This window comes from Sinohyriopsis cumingii, chromosome 17 (assembly GCF_028554795.1).
Source record: "Sinohyriopsis cumingii isolate HCF-2022 chromosome 17, ASM2855479v2, whole genome shotgun sequence".
Lineage (NCBI taxonomy): Eukaryota > Metazoa > Mollusca > Bivalvia > Unionida > Unionidae > Sinohyriopsis > Sinohyriopsis cumingii.
The window spans coordinates 71,661,617-71,681,788 of NC_142977.1; the positions used below are offsets into that span (position 1 = coordinate 71,661,617).

General features: G+C 34.6%; 1 protein-coding gene across 1 annotated transcript in view; it reads right to left on the minus strand.

The window, feature by feature from the left end:
• LOC149779215 (uncharacterized) overlaps positions 1 to 20,172 on the minus strand; it is a 76,434-nt gene that overhangs the window by 42,197 nt on the left and 14,065 nt on the right. Inside the window, exons 5-8 of the mRNA XM_089939784.1 lie at positions 19,381 to 19,460; positions 13,272 to 13,460; positions 4,567 to 4,781; positions 3,045 to 3,139 (exon numbers count right to left, since the gene is read on the minus strand). Coding sequence (XP_089795910.1) covers positions 3,045 to 3,139; positions 4,567 to 4,781; positions 13,272 to 13,460; positions 19,381 to 19,460 — 579 coding nt within the window. The remainder of the gene's footprint in view (positions 1 to 3,044; positions 3,140 to 4,566; positions 4,782 to 13,271; positions 13,461 to 19,380; positions 19,461 to 20,172) is intronic.

Consider the following 20,172-nt stretch of genomic DNA (forward strand, 5'->3'; position numbering starts at 1 on the left):
ATCAGGAAAATGTCATGTATACTACTAAAAAGTGGATACTAAGACAAAATTAATAATACTTACCTGTTACATATCCAACCAAAGTGGACACTATACAGCAATATTATATAAGTTTTCTATATCACACACCAAACTTGCATATTTCTAAATACAGCTGTAGCAATGTCAGGGGACACACTTGCATTACCCATGTAGATATATACCAAGGGCACCTAAGTGTGTGATGACACTTAAAAACTCTAGAAAAAAAGAAAAGTGGACATTTATAGATGGAGTACACTTCCCTTCCAAGAGAACACTTCTTCAGTGTGCTTTAAGGTCAGAAACTTCCATAATACTGTTATGTGGATTGCATGGCCTCTGTGTGTAGGAAGTGTGCTGATGCTACTTGGCAGAAGTAATGCCTTAAGTATTCAGGGGATCTAGAGCCAATTCCTGCATCATGGGAAGATCACTCTATCTCACTGCCAACTAGATGGGCAGATAACTTTAACATTTTGCTTAAAGGTTTTAGCTTGAGACGGCTGGATTTGCAAAGTTGTAGTAATAGTTTTCCTAAGGTATTAGGATCATGTAATGTGCTTGAAGAAGAAATTAATAAATTTCATCGGAACTTATAAGCTGCATAATGATATTTGTGCTAAGAGTGCAGCAGCTATAGAAGTCAAAAGTAAAAGGTGTAAAAAATAAAATGTACATACCTTACCCCAACCAAGTTTTTAGTTACATGGTAAGCATAACTTATCATGCACAAAAAAATAATCAGATAAAAGTGATCTTAACTTCCAAAAATTCGGCCCCTGGGGCAGAGCATGAAGCACACAGAACAATTTTCAATATTAAATCAGAGCTAGTATAATGGTACAAAGGGACTGACACCAAAATGTCAACAAAAATCTCCATCAATTCAAGATAAGACCATTCCTTCTTTATAATGAAAAGTGTTGAAACCATCTCTGATATTCTTCAGCAGTTAAAAGATTTTCAGGATGGTCACTATGGTACCATTTAGTACGCAAGATCATTTTTAGTCTGGATTACCAGAAACCATTAGATGTCTTCGGTTGAAAATCCTATGCTGACACGACCATTAATTCAGAAGAAGCAAATATTAAAGGTTTTCAAGATGGTCATTGTTGCAGTCATGTTGTTGTTGTTGTTGTTGTGGGGTTTAAGACCATTTTTCAGCACACGATAGGCTATACATGGCAGCCAGTATTAATGGTGGAGGAAGAACACAGGAAAACCCCGCAAAGAACCACCAACCCACGAGAAGCTACTGGCAAGCTTTCTCACATACCTACATTGGCCGAATCCGAGACTCGAACCCACGCAGACAGAGGTGAGATGGCAGTGATCCGTAACGGAGAGCGCTTTAGACCACTCGGCCACTTGGGGCCCCTGTTGCAGTCATACTGGAAGCAATATAACAACCATCATCAATTAAGACCAAGCAGATATCATACATTTTTTTGGTTGAAAACCCTATATTGATATTACCATCCAAAACGGAGCATGAAGAACAATATTTTCATGATGGCTGCTATAGTGACCATACTGAATGTTACATCAGCATTATTTTCATTTAGGACTGATGAGACACCATAAGAAGTCTTCTCATGAAAAGCCCATATGGTTTTCCATCAGAAGGAATAGCTATAATAAGATTTTAAAGATGATGGTGGCCAAATTGGGTTCCAGATCAGCATCATTTCATTTTGGGCCAACTCGACATTTTTAAAATACTTTGGTGAAAATGTCAATATCACCATCCATCCTGGTGGAGTAGCAGATATTACAGATGACAACTACAGTGACCATATTGTAGGTCAGATCAGCATTGGAGGAGGAGGATTTATATGAGAACAGTATGAACAAACTGCTTATACGTCAACAGATGTGTTTGAAAAGTAACTCTTAGTGAGTAGAGTTAAAACTTACAACTGTTTGTCTTCTTTATTGGCACAGTAAGAGAGAGAGTATCAAGCCTTGTATACTGTCATGCATCATATGAAGCAAAACTGCACCTAATGGCAGTGACAGGTCCAGTGTGTACCAAAGAACTGGATTTCCGCTGTTTACAAGTCCAGGTGGTAAAATATTTTTTCAAATTGCATCATCAATAAAAGTGTCTGAATTCTCTAATGCAAAATACAAATTATGCAAATACTTCATTTAAAAAATCAAAACTTTAAGTGATCATTTAGAGCTATTTATGTTATTTCATTTTACTCAAGCGTCTATGCATAATTTTCATGTAACTGCTTATACTAAAGCAGAGATTAATTGATCTTAGCATGAGTTCACACAAATTACAGGGGTGGACAAAATGCCAACTCATGATGAATAGGCATGCCAAGTCATGATTAATAAGCATGCCACATCATGATGAATGTGCATGCCAAGTCATGATGAAGAGGTATGCCAAATTATGATGAATAAGCATGCCAACTCATGATGAATAAGCATACCAGGTCATGATGAATGTGCATGCCAAATCATGATGAAGCGGTATGCCAAGTTATGATGAATAAGCACACCAACTCATGATGAATATGCATGCCAAGCCATGATGAATACACATGCCAAGTCATGATGCAGAGGTATGCCAAGTAATGATGAATAAGCATGCCAAGTCATGATGAATGTGCATGCCAAGTCATGATGAATAAGCATGCCAGGTCATGATGAATAGGCATGCCAAATCATGATGAATAAGCAGTCCAAGTCATGATTAATAAGAATGCCAAGTCATCATCTATAAGCATGCCAGGTCATGATGAACAGGCATGCCAAGTCATGATGAATACACATGCCAAGTCATGATGAAGAGGTATGCCAAGTCATCATCAATAAATATGCCATATTCTTTTCATCATTTCAAATATACTTTTAGCAATACAAATTTGCAACAATGAATAATAATTAATAGTAAACTATCATTCATAATTTCCCTTTGGATATTTTTCTTTCCTTTATTGTCTTCTCAAACAAGGAAAAAAATATCTTACTTCTTTTGTAAGGAAGAAACATAATCTACTCACAGTGTTGATGGCATCAATCAAAAGATCTTCAATCTTGTATGATTTAAAAGGTTCATCACTTTTCACAATCTCACCAGTTAAAATCTCCAGGATCACTGAAATGCAGAAAAAATCTCTCTAAAGGATATATCTACAACATTTTTAGGAACTTGCTTTACAAAACTGTAACCAATTCAAAACATAAAGAAAGAAGAATCATGAAACAAATATGTCACACCTTCAAATGATAACATACACTATATCCTGTTTTGAGAGACCTTGTTTTACCAACAAATAGTAGTCATTCAGTATAGGTTGTTTCGTATTACAAGTCATTACATTTTATCATATGAATTGTATACTAATTAGACTAATTCAACATAATATGATAATTAGCTTAATAGATCTACTGGTCAAAGACCAGAAGAGATTATGCATGATGTCAGATGTTGTCTTTATGGCATCTGTCTTGCCATCCATCAGCACTAATTTCTTATCATACTCCTAAACTATTGGTAGGATTGTTATAAAGCTTTGCACACACACTTATCCCAGAGTCAGGTAGATCCGAAATTACAATGGACATGTTGAATAGTTTGTTCTTCATGCTCTTACTGATAGCATGGTCATATCAACATGGGTTTTAACTGAGAGATATCTTACAGTGCCTATCTGACATAAAACATGATTGTCATGAAAGACAGATGAAAATTACTGTTATCACTACTTATCCAGAAAAAATAGTCAAATAGGGTTTTCATAAAAGATTTCTTGCATGAAAAGTAGTTGTCCCTCAATGAAAATGGAGTCCATCAGATGTCAAAATGAGCCACAACATTGGCTGTCCTTAAAATATTCTCCTCTATAAATGGCTGTTATGGTTGACAAGTTTTCTAACATAAAGACTTCTTATAATATATAGATGGTTCTAAATTAAAACGATGCCTATCCAACCTCCAAAAATGGCCACAGTGGAACAAATCTTGAAAATTGTACTGCTTATCCACCTGAACAAATGGTGATACTGACACTGTGTCCCCACTAAAACACTATGATATCTAGTTGATCCTAAATGCAAATGGTGATGGTCAGACCTCCAATATGACCATCTTGAAAATATTATCATTATTCCTCCTTAAGTGTATTTGGGGTTTTCACTAAAGAAACAACTTAAAATCACTAAAACAGCTTCTTAAAATTTGTGTTATCTAACTCCTCTTGAAGGGATGAACACATCAAGATGGGGATTTCACTAAAGTACTACTCACTGTATTAAGTGGGTCATACTTAAACATGATGTCATTATGACCTCATAAAATGGCTGCCACAGCAGCCATTGTAAACAATCCCATTACAGTTATTTCTTAAGAGATATGTTTTGATTAAAAATATTTTAAACATCAAGCATAAAAAAGGTCAAACATTATTACTGCTACGGTTAGTGCATATTTAATTGCTATTATTTATTTAAAGGTTAATTCAAATTACTTATATTTATAAGAAAGAAATATCATGGTGATGCAGTGCATTATTGAATACTAACACACACAAAAGCTGTAGACATCATCATATGCCCTGTATCTTGTTGGGTTCATACTGCGTGGATGATATCCCACTGATCGCTGAAGTGGTGTAGCTGTTGCATCCTTTGCATGGTACTTTGCCTCTACTGCTATGCCAAAGTCACAAATTTTGGCATTGAAGACTTCATCAAAGAGAATATTACGAGACGTAAGGTCCCGATGAAAGACGGGTCCTCTGTTAGATGTGGAAAAAATATAATGTATTACCAAACATTCAAATTTAAACAGTTATAATTGCAATTTTATTTTTGTTAAATACCAGTGGTGATCTGTTATCAGAAACCAAAATTTGATGGGTTGTTTTAAATAGAAACAAGAATTTCAATTAATGACATGTCTTATTTGATCCTCTGACTGATGCTGATGTTTACATTTTGAAAAAAAAATAACCACGACCTTGCATGGAAGAAACAGGGAGCAAAGAGCTGTATGGATATAAAAAGACAATGCTTACTGATTGTACAGTCCAAGTCTGATACCTTCCCTCCCAGTGTTTTCAACTTATAATCAAAAATAAAGTTTACCAAGATTTAAAAATTTTACTAGCACCATGCTTGAAAGTCATGGTTATGATAGATATGAAATGGCAATTCTAACTGAATCTACAGTCTATGTAGGACCACTTTTCTTTCCATGGTTACCATGTTCTGCAAATGACCTCATTATAATTATATTAAAACAATATTCCAGCCACTTTTACTACCTAACTCCTAATTGAAACTATGCATCCAGGGTTTTGAGTATGTGCCATTGAACTCAATATGTATCTTCATTAATACACATGCACACATGCCAACCCCATGACAGATATAAACATAATTATTATTATTATAAGTGGGAAAAAAGGCATAATTATGATGTAAAAACTGTAATATATATGTTACATGCCTGAATTACAGCACATATGATAAAGATACATTTATTTTTGCTACTATGGGCAAAATCCATATGGACTAAAACCAGAATACAAACACAAAATATACAAAAAAAATATTGATGTTCATCTCTCATGCTCTTCGTGTGTAACTTTCACTGAATGATTGTGAATTAGAATTCAATTCTGCAATGAGCATGATCATGTTCTCAAAGCGCTTCATTACTTTTATATATTTCTACTAACATTTGTAAAGTGTTGTTGATTTGTCCTTTTTTCTGATGTAACATGTTTTGAAAGACCCATTAACATTTTTGATAATATAACATCCATAACTCATACCATAAAGCATTTCCCTAAACATCTGGTGGCATTTTCTTGAAAAGTATAAACTTGTCTGCTAACTAAATAGCTTATAAATAAAATGTATATGTCATGTAAAGTTCATATGTTTTGTTGGAAATGGGTCAGATACAGTTGCTATAAAAAGCATAAATAAGGAAAGTACTCTTATGATATTCTTACGTAGCAGTCACCTTTTTAAGAATATTCTCAAATTTATATAAGCAGAATTAAAGAGATGATAACAAAAATGACAAAAACAACTTTTATTACTTTAAAAAAAATTGTAAAAAATCAAAAAGTGAAGTCCATGTATAGGTGAGTGTGACATGTAATTTTGGTGAAGAAAAAGAAATGTAATGATTAATCTGAAATAGTAATGGATGGCATGTATGTGACTCAGATGTACATACAGTGAAACCCCACTGTAACATGATGTTTGTGTTACACTAAGGCCATCATAATATGTAACATATTGTGTAACATCAAACAAGTCAGTTAACTGAATAAAATACTGCATGTGCATCCTCTTGGGTAAAAGGAGCAGTGCCACTTTAACTGTGTTTAGCAGAAGGTGTTAAAGACTCCTATTAATCTTTTGTAATTACAATTTTATCTAGTTGTTGATTGGCATCAACAGTACAAACCTGATATGCCTTTATGCCAGTGTGCTTTGACATATTGGTTAAATTCTCTTGAGTGGTTATAATGAAGTCATTTAAAGATGCCTTAGATTTAGTATTTGTGGCTGTAAATGATGGTGGATCATCCTTTTAATAAGAAAAAAGTTTGAAGGGCTTTTCTGTCTAGTGTTTTATGTAAAATATGGTTAAATTCTATTGTGCAGTTGTGCAGTTTTTAAAATGTTTTTCTTCATAATGGTGGCTGGATCTGATGGTGGTTGGATCTAATGGTGGCTGGATCTGATGGTGGATCAGCATGGCCTGAATGCCAGGATGAATTTTGCTAATTTTGGTTGGAACTGGTCAGGTAGTTTTTGAGAAGAAATCAGCAAAAAATGACAAACGGATGATGCGCAATTAATGACACATGCTTGATGTAGGGCCATACCTCAAGCTCACTTGGCCATACAGTCAGGTAAGCCATTAATGTTGCACCTATAAGCTGCAAGTGTGACTCATGAAGTGACCTTTGACACAGGTAAGCTAACAAGCTCCACCTATCAGTTGTAAGTCTGATTAAAAAAACTGACCTTCAAGCCAGATGAACAAACTCCATCTGTCAGCTACAATACAGAATCTAAAGCTCAACCTATTAGTTGTAAGACTGACTCAAAAGCTCCATCTGTCAGCTGTAAGACTGACTCAAAAACTCCATCTGTCTCCTGTAAGACTGACTCACAAGCTCAAACTGTTAGCCTCAAGTCTGACCCAGAAAATGACCATACAGACAAGTGAAACTATTAATCTCCAACTATCAGTTGTGACGGTGACTCATAAAATGTTCCAGATGAAAAAGCACCATCTATCAGCGGTAAATCTCAATCAACCTATCAGTTGTAAGTCTGAATCAAAAGGTGCCCTTACAGTCAAGAGTGCTAATAACCTCCAACTATCAGTTGTGATATTGATTCATGAAATGTTCCAAATGAACAAGCTCCACCTGTCAGCTGTAAGATTGACTCAAAAGCTCCATCTGTCAACTGTAAGTCTGACCCAGAAAATGACCATACAGGCAAGTGAACTATTAACCTCCAACTATCAGTTGTGAAATTGATTCATTAAATATTCCAGATGAAAACACTTCACCTATGAACTGTAAGTCTGAATCAAAAGATCCATCAATCATTTGTAAGACAATGCAAAGCTCCACCTGTCACCTGAAAGAATGATTCAAAAGCTCCATATATCAGCTGTTAGACTGAATAAAAAAATCCATCTATCAGCTGTTAAGCTGGCACAAAAGCTCCACCTAGAATTCATAAGACTCAAAAGCTCCTCATATCTGCTGTAAGACTGACTAAAAAAAGCTGCACCAATCAGCTAGCTGTAAGACTGACTCCTGAAAATGTATTGATTTCATTCATGATCAAATTCATCCAAGATAATTGTCCGAATCAAATTAAAGACTGAGTTTTATCTTGTCAGTATCAGATTACAGACCAAGTTTTATCTTGTCAGTATCAGATAACAGACTAAGTTTTAACTTGTCGGTATCAGATTACAGACCAAGTTTTATCATGTCAGTATTGTCAATATCAGATTACTGACCAACAGTTTTAACTTGCCAGTATCAGATTTGAAAATCTTCTCAAAATTAAGCTCTGTGTGTTCAGTAATTATAGGTTACTGCATTCGTATGGGAAAATATGAACGAGTTTTGGGATGGAATACTGCACGACCTTGGGAGTGCAGTATATCCTTCGGACAAAACGAGTTTATATTCTTGTAAAAATTCTCAGAGACAGAAGAGTTAATATAAAATCTGCTTTCTAATTTTAATATATTGCCCTGATCACATTAACATTAGGAGAATAGGTAATAGGTGCATGATACCAGTATGCCTTGGATATCCTTAGAGGAAACAAAGACTGTGGATTACATACTATTCTCCTGCTTAAAGCAACACAGTCTTATGATCCATCAAGTTAAGAGGATGATTACTGAAATCTTCTTACCATGACCAAGGCTACTAAAGGTAGCTGCACCTGCTCTCAACTGACTTCAAGTATGGTGCAAGGAAAACAATATGATCATAAATACAGGAAAAAAATGAAAGCCCTACTAGTCACAACACAATGAAAACGAGCAAGGCTAGATAGCGACAAACTCCAGGTTCTATTTGACAATGTGAGCCTCAATATGACCTCTCAAGATAGAATTCTTGGTGTATTCATGGATAACAATCTTACTTGGTCTATTCACATTTAACATATTTCAAAAAAGGTTAACTCTTATCTTTGGCTACTGAGGAAAATCAAAACATACATTCCTCTTCAGTATAGGTCAACTTTTATAAAAGTTATATTCAGCCATATCTGGACTACTGTAATGTAATTTGGGGTAATACCTCTAATTCAAACATAACAACACTTTTAAGACTCCAAAAGAGGGCTTGCCATTTAATTCTGGATCAAAGTATAGACAATTTTCAGGATGCAATGAATAATATAAATATTTAAACAATACATGAAAGAATATTTCTTAGAAAGGCCAAATTGATGTATAAAGTATCCAGAAAAGACATTCCTGTCTATCTAAGCAATATCTTTCACCAAAGAGATGCTGATGGCACTCCAAATTTAAGGTCCATAAGAAGAAAAAATTACATTATACCAAGGCCAAAGAAGGAATTGTTTAAAAACAGTTTTCAATATATTGGTCCACCGGTATGGAACAACATTCCCAGTGACATAAGGCAGGCTCCTAGCATTTCATCTTTTCACAATCAATGTCTTAAATGGATGAAATCTTTAGAAAATTGAACAGTTACAGTACAAATAATACCGCTTGCTTTTCTGTAATTTTACATCATTTTCATTGCTGAATATTTCAATGCAGGATTATATTTTATGTTTTATATATGTTTATGTTTTCACTGATGCCTGTGAATGTGTTCCAGGCTTGATACTTTGAATTTTAAAATTACTTAATTATTTAGTGTCAAGCCAAACTCTTCACATCATGTTGTATATACTGTATATATTGTACATAACAGATAGAAGGCCTCAAGGTAGATTAGTTCTGTAACTAATTGAGTTACCTTCTCTAAATAAAGTTTTTATTATTATTATTATTATTATTATTATTATTATTATTATCATCTCAACTGGTATTGTGTTGAAAAAAACAGAATAAGTCCTGAAGATAGTCTGGTGCAGTTCCATGTAGACATTTATATAAAAGAACTGCCTTGTGAAAATCTACCCTGTCATATATTGTGAACCATTTGAGTTCTGTAAATATTGCTTTTGAGGGATGATCAACCAACAGATGCATCTAAAATTACATGTACTGCTTGTTTCTGAAGTTTATAAATCCTGTCAAGCACAATTTCCCCATACATTAAAACAATATTCCATTCTTGGAAGAATATATGACTTGTAGTATAGATTGCGAGTTTCCATAGATAAATATTTCTTGATTCTGCTGAGAAGGGCAATTTTGGATGACACTGTTTTACAAAGCTTATCAATATGGTCATTCCATAATAAATTATTTTCTGCAGACACACCTAAAAGCCTTTTATGTTTGACATTTTCTAGTGGATGATTATTTATTGCATGAGATAGTTTTGGGTTCCCTGACTTCTACAGCTTTTGTGATGTCCCCAAAATCATACATTTTGTTTTACCTTAATTAATTACCATCCTATTTTGTTGTGCTCAGTTTTGGACTCTAATAAGGTCTGAGTTTAATCTTATTTGGATAAATTCAGTATCAGAACTATATGTATACAAGGTTGCATCATCTGCAAACAAATCTGTATTTGTGGATTCATTATTTAATGGTAGATCATTGATATAGATAAGGAAGAGGAATTGGGCCAAAACTGAGCCTTGAGGGACCCCTGAATGAATAGTGCGAGTTTGAGAGCTAATACTGCCAATGCTTACTGGTTGAGACCTTTGGTTTAGGCATGATCTTGTCACGAAATTGTGTACCAGGTATAACAATATGTATATGTTGTCAAAAATGTACTCGGGTTTTGTTGCTGCGTACAGCATCACCCAAAGGTGGTATATTTTTTCGGCTCGAGTTATTTCGAAATCCTGAGCAAAACTTGGACCCCTGCACGTGCAAATTGCTGGCAGCGGGAAACCTAAGTACCTAGCTTTGCATATCTGTCACAGCTAGTGTACATATAGAGCAAATTCTCTATAACCAAATCACATTATGCAGTCTTGTCAGGAAGCTTACCCCTTTACGGAAGCAAATCTCCAGCTGTAGAGGTAATGAAATTCTTTATTATTATTCGTTTATATGACAGAATTATTTTTATACTTTAGATGTTTTAGAACCGTAATTAATGTTTCAAAAAGACTTATATCTGCAAACATATTCATTGCATGCAGTAGCTAATGAGCAGGAAACATATATTTATTCTAAATTCTACAGAGAGTCAATACCTAGGTTATACAACGCCATATTAGAAATACTTTAGTCTGATTCGAGTTAGCTATTTTGTTGTAACTGAACAGACAAATTGATATTTAATTATAGGCTGCTTGCATTAAATGATTAATGTAATGGGTAAGTACTTAACCGTGTCATATGTACTACACGGTTTAGTTGTTATCATTTTAGCTGCCTAAATGCCATGCCTTGTATATGGTTTGATGTGGAGTCACCAGCTGTAGAGCTGCTTTATACATGCCTGCCATGCCTTGTACGTCGTTTGATGTGACGTCACAGAACTCTGTGGGGTTTCGTGTGATGTATTGCTATATCGTTATATGAACGATCGATAGGTTCATACATCCCTATTGCTATATCGTTATACGAACGATCGATAGGTTCACAATTTCATTAATTCCTATTATGTCGTTATATGAACGATCGATAAGTTCATAATGTCATTCATTCCTATTGTTGTGTCGTTATATGAACGATCGATAGGTTCATAATTTCATTCATTCGTATTATATCATTATATGAACAATCGATAGGTTCCTCATTTCATTCCTTCCTATTCCTATTTCAATATCGGTTTACAATCGATAGATTCATAATTACACGTACTGCTATATCGTTATGTGAACGATCGATAGGTTCATAATTTCATTCATTCCTATCATTATATGAATGATCGATAGGTTCATAATTTCATTTATTCCTATTGCTATATTGTTATGTGAACGATCGATAGGTTCATAATTTCATTCCTATCGTTATATTAACGATCGATAGGTTTGTAATTTCATTAATTCCTATGTTATGTTGTTATATGAACGATCGATAGGTTCATAATGTCGTTCATTCCTATTGTTATGTCGTTATATGAACGATCAATAGGTTTATCATTTCATTCATTCCTATTTCAATATCGGTTTACAATCGATAGGTTCATAATTACACGTATTGCTATATCGTTATGTGAACGATCGATAGGCTAATAATTTCATTCATTCCTATTGCTATATCGTTATGTTAACGATCGATAGGTTTATAATGCTATTAATTCCTATTGCAATGCCATTGTGTGAACGATCGATAGGGTCATAATTTCATTAATTCCTATCGTTATATGAACGATCGATAGGTTCGTAATTTACACTGCTTTTCAATATCGTTTTATGAACGATACATAATTACATTCTTTTCTAAATCGTTATTTGAATGATACATGATTACATTCTTTTCTAAATCGTTATTATGAACGATACATTCATAATAACATTCTTTTCTAAATCATTATTTGAATGGTACATTCATAATTACATTCTTTTCTAAATAGTTATTTGAACAATACATTCATAATTACATTCTTTTCTAAATCATTATTTGAATGATACATTCAAGACTTTTTATATTGCGGTGTAGGTCACTTTTATTTTGTTGATCGGTGATAGGATTTCACGTTTGTTTTGAAATTCCATTCGTTAAATTAATGTTTAGTTTTTCTCTCCTTGAGTTATTTGTTGATGATAGTTCCATGTTAGGAACTTTATAATTTTCCTTATCTTTTTGTTTATAATGGTGTCAGATTTGTTAATATTTAAATTGTGTTTATAAGTAAACATCTTGTAAACGCAGTTGCTTTTGGTGTCTTCCCTAATCCAGTCCCAACCCGGCTTCATTATGTGACAGATCTAAACCAGTTTAAATAAGGATTGTTGAACCTGTAATATTTCAACTTTTGCAGCAGAATTGAATGATCAACAAGATCAAAGGCTTTCTTGAAGTCAAGGAAAACAATCCCAGTCATATGTCCATTATCCATTTCCTTCAAACAAAGATCAATTAATTTGGTAAGTTCTATTTGGCATGAGTGGTATTTTCTAAATCCTGATTGCACTTTATGAAATAGAGAGTATGTTTCAAAAAATTCATAGACCTGAATGGCTACATGCTTTTCAAATAGTTTTGATAATCAGGTAGAATTGATATTGGTCTGTAATTTCCTGGATCTTCCTTTTCTCCTTTCTTAAAGATAGGTGTAACCTTTGCCCATTTCAGTGTTTCTGGAAAATTACCACTCATTATACTTAAGTTTATGATATGCATTAGTGACTTTGTTATTACTGGAGCAGCAATTTTAAGAATTCATGAACCAATACCATCCAATCCAGAGTATTTATTAATATTCACCTTAATTAGCACATCAAAAACATCAGCTTTACTAACATTAGCTATTGGTATAGTGGCATTCTAAAGCCAGCAACACTTAATATCTTCCCATAATAAACCACTGCTAATACCCTGTGATTGGAGAATGTTTTCAAAGGAGAAAGGTAGAATTTTCATGTAGAAATCATTGCGAACAAACCTCAAATTATTTTTTCCAGGGTTATGTAGATAATCCAAGGCTTGCGATACCTGGTAGATACATCGTAACCAGATTTTTGAGTTAGTTCTATCTTCATTGCAAAAAGGGTTCCTTTTATCTCTATTCTCCTTTTCAATGTTTTCACGGACACTTCCATTTTCCATAAACGGATACATCAAATACACAGTACTAAAAAAGAAAACAATGAATACTTAAATATATGTGAATTAAGTTTTTAACACTCGAAAGAAAGAAAAAATGCCTCATCAGCTTGCCTGAATGCAAAACCTACTCATGCTGCTATGTACAATGCAATATGCCTATATCATTCTTTGGCTTGGTACACAAATGTGTTTATTGGATATGTATGCCACAGCAGATAGTGTGTACAGTCAAACCCACTTATCTTGACCTCAGTTATCTTGAGAACCTGTGCATGTCACATTTTTGTCCAGTCCAGAAAATATCTTTCTTTGTTATGTTACTTTTTTCCCACTTATCTTAATCCCTGTTAAGTCAGTAACCCTGTTATATCTGGCATAAGTTTCTGTCCAAAGTAACATGGACCCACCTAATTTGACGAAATGCAATTTTAATGTCCACCTCAGAAAAATTTTACAACAGATGATCCAGCACTTCTGCTACTACTGGTACTTGGGGCCCCGAGTGGCCGAATGGTCTAAAGCGCTCTTCGTTACGGATCACTGCCATCTCACCTCTGTCTGCGGCGGTTCGAGTCTAAGATTCAGCCAATGTGGGCATGTGAGAAAGCTTGCCAGTAGCTTCTCGTGGGTCGGTGGTTCTTTCCGGGGTTTTCCGGGTTCTTCCTCCACCAGTAATACTGGCCGCCATGTATAGCCTATCGTGCTGAAAAATGGCGTTAAACCCCACAACAACAATAACAACAACAACAACAACTACTGGTACTTTGTACCCCAATGGATGGAAAAAGTCGGTACAAGAGTAAATTTTACATCAAATGCTTATCAACAAATCTCATCAATACATGGTTTATCACTTGCATAGAATGGAGAAAATTATGTTGTAAACAATACTTTAGAGTAAGGAAAATGAATGCACTTCTGGCCTTTTCAGGAGCTGCATACATAATGGACACCATTACATGTCAACACCATGACAATATAGCTCGTTCCATTGCATGGCAAATTTTATCTTATCTGTAACTCAGTAAATTATCAGGTCAAAATCAGTAAATTTAGCTGAAAATACCTAATTTGTTTTACACTCTGTATTTAAAACCAATTAGGTACTTTTAATGATGCTAATATGGCAACTGACAGATTTATAGATAGGATAAAATTCATGATGCTTTGTCAAGCAAACTATAATGCGATCCCGTTCAAATATCATCATGGTCAGTCACCAACCTGATCCAAACACAATTTACAACTTAATTTCAGAGTTTACTTATAAAGTAATAGTTAAAGTGTTTCCATGCTTGGTGTGAGTGTAAGCCTTCAAATTCAGCATTGCTAGATCATATGACTTATAATCATCTATAAAAAGAAACTAACAAAATTCTAAACCAGCCTGGTACCATGTACCCCAACAAACACCTGGCTATTAATTTGTTTTGAAAAAGAGTAAATAAAATCACTAATGCTATTTTTTTAAATCCAGAGTACCATCAAAGTGACATGCCTTGCAGTCCATCAAAGTTACATGTCTTGCAGTCCATCAAAGTGACATGCCTTGCAGTCCATCAAAGTGACATGCCTTGCAGTCCATCAAAGTGACATGCCTTGCAATCCATCAAAGTGACATGCCTTGCAATCCATCAAAGTGACATGCCTTGCAATCCATCAAAGTGACATGCCTTGCAGTCCATCAAAGTGACATGCCTTGCAATCCATCAAAGTGACATGCCTTGCAGTCCATCAAAGTGACATGCCTTGCAGTCCATCAAAGTGACATGCCTTGCAATCCATCAAAGTGACATGCCTTGCAATCCATCAAAGTGACATGTCTTGCAATCCATCAAAGTGACATGCCTTGCAGTCCATCAAAGTGACATGCCTTGCAATCCATCAAAGTGACATGCCTTGCAGTCCATCAAAGTGACATGCCTTGCAATCCATCAAAGTGACATGCCTTGCAATCCATCAAAGTGAAATGCCTTGCAATCCATCAAAGTGACATGTCTTGCAATCCATCAAAGTGACATGCCTTGCAGTCCATCAAAGTGACATGCCTTGCAATCCATCAAAGTGACATACCTTGCAGTCCATCAAAGTGAAATGCCTTGCAGTCCATCAAAGTGACATGCCTTGCAGTCCATCAAATTGATATGCTAACTCTCCTTCCGGTGCACTGTTGTTGCCAATGGTCACTGACCAAAGTTGGGAGAGATATGGGACTATAATTATTGTATGGATAGAATAAGTTGGCTTCTTACAGAATTTGATATTGAGACAGTTAACTGTAAAGACTTCAAACACAATTTACAGTTTGTCGGGATATGAATACCTACATCCTCATCTTTTTTCTGTTACGGAGGCAAATTTTATTGGTAAAAACTGGTGTATGGGAACCTCTGATTATCAAGAAAAGTGCTTGATTTTCATGTACAATTTTGGTCAGTTAGATTTTGCTTGTTGTTGAAGTCAACACTAACAAAAGAAAACACTTTTTTTATAAAAACAGTCCTATATGTACATGTACTTAAATTGTCCTAGATTTTGTCAGCATGACAAAACTATTGTCTTGCTGGGGTTACCAAGGGATGAGGCTATTCACAGGGAAATAGAAACAACTTTAAACCACTGGCATTATTACGATAACTTAAGTGTTGTAAAAATGTGTGACTTGTTACTTAATCTCTTTTAAAAGACCTCCAATATTTTTGGCTGCAACCAGGCATAACTGAATTATTATTTTTATTGTGCATTAGAAATGCCATTTTTTTTTAGAAAAAAAAATCAATGTAGGTGCTTCAGATGCATAATCATTGTTCTTCAGTAGATTGTCAACTCAACCCTGATGTCTCGGGACCTGGTAATGTCAACAATTTTTTCACACCCCTAATGTAATCGAGATAACCATGTTTGACTGTATTTAGTTTATTGAACATTTATGCCATAGCCAATAGTGAGTATTTCGTTAATTGGATATATATGCTACATTCAACAGTGTCTATTGCCATAGCCAACAATGTGTAATTTAATTTACTGAATATACATGCCTCACCCAATAGTGTGTTTTAAATGAAATGATACACCTGAATGATTCACAATACACAGCCTGTGATATGATATATATCGATACACTTGTTGGTCTTTCCATCTTTGGAAGGTAGGTGATGCCCTTTTATGCATGTTGAGATTCTTGGTTGTATTTCCAGTATGCAGATGACAGATATACATGTTGCGACCATATATTTATATGCAATTTTTAACAATGACAAAGTTACAAAAATACCTTCAAACAGACTACCTGTTGGTTGTCAGTGAGTTTTATTCAGTGTTTTGGCCATTTAATGGTGTTTCCATTTAACTCACTTTAGCCACCAGGCCTTGTTTCACACATCATGAATGCTTTGAAAACATCTTATTACCAATTTCATGTGTCACTTAAACTTGGAAAACATTACAATGTTATCTTCGTAGCATGAAAAATAATGAAATTTCCTCATGCAAAGAAAATCTCATCTAGAACAAATCAGGCATGGGAATGAGGATGAATACCAACAAAATCTATAACACTGTACTTCCTACAGATGCAAAAGACTGCTGCAGCCACAGATACTTGGATTGATTAGTGAAGAAGGAAAATTTTAACAACACCCAGTCCTATTCTATTTTTTTGTAACTTACCGTAAGGTATTAAACTTGAGTGGTTTTAAATCTGCCCTATTGCTGATTCTGTGCTAATTTTATTTATTCCATCATCACCTTCATTCACTGGTTAAATATCTCTGCATAAAAAGAAAAATTCCAAATTAGTTTCCCATGTTCAATTTAAGGAGAGAGACTGCCAAGGTTTTCTCTTAAGGAAGGCCTCCCCTTTCTCAAAGAAATAAGGGGCAGTGAAAAAAGTAGGGGTGGGTTTTCAATATTTATGTAACACTTCAACATCTGCCTCTCTTCATCCTTCTCCACTTTTGTAGAGCTCTGCTGAAATCAACAGCTTTAAAAGATATCACCTCTAGCTGTATAAGTATTAATTAATCTGTTAATTATTTGAGAATACTCTGTTCCTTCTCTCTATATAGACATAATTGGTTTTGTAGCATATGATCCTCAAGGCTGAATTGACTGATAAAAAAAATGAAGAAAAAAAAAATGAAAATTTAATTCTACTTTTAAACTGTATTTTAATTAGGCTCAGTATTTTGCCCTTTCTATATTTAATTTCAAAATACTGCTGAAAGGGGAGACTGACTGTTTACTTTCTTTTTTTGTCCATCCAACATGTGCATGTAACTCGTGTTTAACACCTTTTTCGTGATCAAAATAACTCACTGGTATCTCCACCAACACTTTCCCAGCTCCAATAATTTGATACAGTTCATAACTTAAAAATAGTTGTCATCATCACTATCATTAGACAGTAACTGCCAAACAAAATCCTAATGGACCATGCAAGGAGTCAGACATTTTGGGTTTTTCTAGGTAGCCCACATTTTATAGATGCATTTCTTCCTTCATGAAAGGTTCAAACTACGCCATAAAAATGCTTATTCATGGGCACCATGTGCCAATCAAATTTAATTTAACAACCATTTATGACATGCCTGAAGAACCCGGATGTGTAATGTTACCTTCCCGAAAAACAAATGTTGCGAGAAGAATGGTTAAATAAAAATTTTATATTTCCAAAAGCACACTTTAATTTGCATGACTTCTAGCGCATCACTGTTCTCCAAGTTTGTGAATTCATACAAATCTGTAAAGATTCACACAATCACACACCCTGACAGCATCTCTGTTTTAGTACTTTACATATCAATTATTGACCTTTGTGCAGTTTCTCTATTGCTGAACATGCTGCTGGGTTATGATAATCAGCATGGAATGGTGGGGGGGGGGCAGATTATGAACCTTATCGCTTTGTATTAATTTGTAGATAGTGCAGCAAATATTCTCAATAGTCTTTAATTGAGTGCATGTGACTGCACATTCTGTTTCAGATGAATTCTACTTTTAAAGAATGTGTCTTTGTGTGTGATTAGGATTTTTAACGTAGCTTTAATAATTGTTCAGTCATATCACTACGATGTCTGCAGTGTGGCATCATGCCGCAGGCATGTAGTATGATGTCTCACCCAGTCACATTATCCTGACACCAGGCTGACCAGTCCTAACACTAACCTCTTAATGCTGAGGAACAAGTGAGGCAGCTGTTAGTACCATTTTTGTAAGTCTTTGGTATGACTCAGCTGGGGTTCAAACCCATGACCTCCTGCTTCCGAGACTGACGCTCTAACCACTAGGCCACAGGAGCAGTTGTTTTTAAAAATTACCAAGGCAAACTAATAAAATAATTATTTATGACTGCTGAAGACTAAAATAACATACAGTAAGTATCGTTTTGTATCAATTTTCCATCTCTTGTATCGATGTGTATCATTACAGCAAATGTACTGATGCACTGATATATCGATGAATCGTTTCACCCCTAGTGTTAAGTTTATTGGATATGTATGCTGCAATCAATAGTTTATTTGAAAAGGTCACATATCTGGGAAAAAGATCAGATTAATGCAATAATAAAACTAATAAATGAAATGTATGTGTAAATGTTTAATACCTGATCTGAAGAAACAGTATGCATACATGTTTAATACTCAATTATGAAGGAACAGTATGCATACAGATTTAATACCCAGTCTGAAGGAACAGTATGCATACAGATTTAATACCCAGTCTGAACGAACAGTATGCATACAGATTTAATACCCAGTCTGAAGGAACAGTATGCATACAGATTTAATACCCAGTCTGAAGGAACAGTATGCATACAGATTTAATACCTAGTCTGAAGGAACAGTATGCATACATGTTTAATAGCCAATGCTGAAGGAACAATATGTGCACATGTGTTTAATAGCCAATAAAGAAACAATCTTATCCAATAAAAGATAACTCACCCTGCAAGCCTTGAGATGTCTTCAGCACGGGCTATAATGGGGATAATGTGTGGATGAAGTATTCTTCCATGATGTATTTCCTTTAAAATAAAAAGTAAATAAAGTTGAAAAGCGGCTATAGCATTTTTGTATAGAACTATAACAGAATACAAATATACCTTGTACATTTAATTGGTCAACTGTACTATAACAACTTTTCTTATATGTAACTGTTTTCATGATTGATCTCTTACAGTTAAATACACTCACCTTCCCATTTGGTAACTTCTGATTTTTTAAAAATACGTAAAAAAAACAAGACAAGATACAATTTAAAGGCAATATTGAACTACTACAAATTAGGTTGCAGTAACCTTACTGACATGAATACCATCACCAACCCAAATATCCAGACACTGAAAAATAATTAATTTTCACTCCATCCAAAAAGTGTGAGTATTAATGAAAATTATAAATTTTCTCAAATAGTTGAGAAAATTAATATCTTTAATGCTATGACAATGTATCCATGAGCCTGCCAAGTCAAATGTCAAGGAAGGTAAACCAGGCTGCATTATATCCTAACATGCCAATAATAAACACTTTCATTATAATGTTTTGATTTTCTTTAATAAATAAGGATGCTGGTTGTATTTCTACTTTGTTTTTCACTCTGTTTCTACAACTATACAGTCTCATTTTTATGTGCATGTATTGCCATTGGTGGTAAGTCTCAATGGTCTATGAATGTGACCAAGTTCTAACATCAACATTATTTCATAATGTATCACTGAATTAATGGACATCAATTCA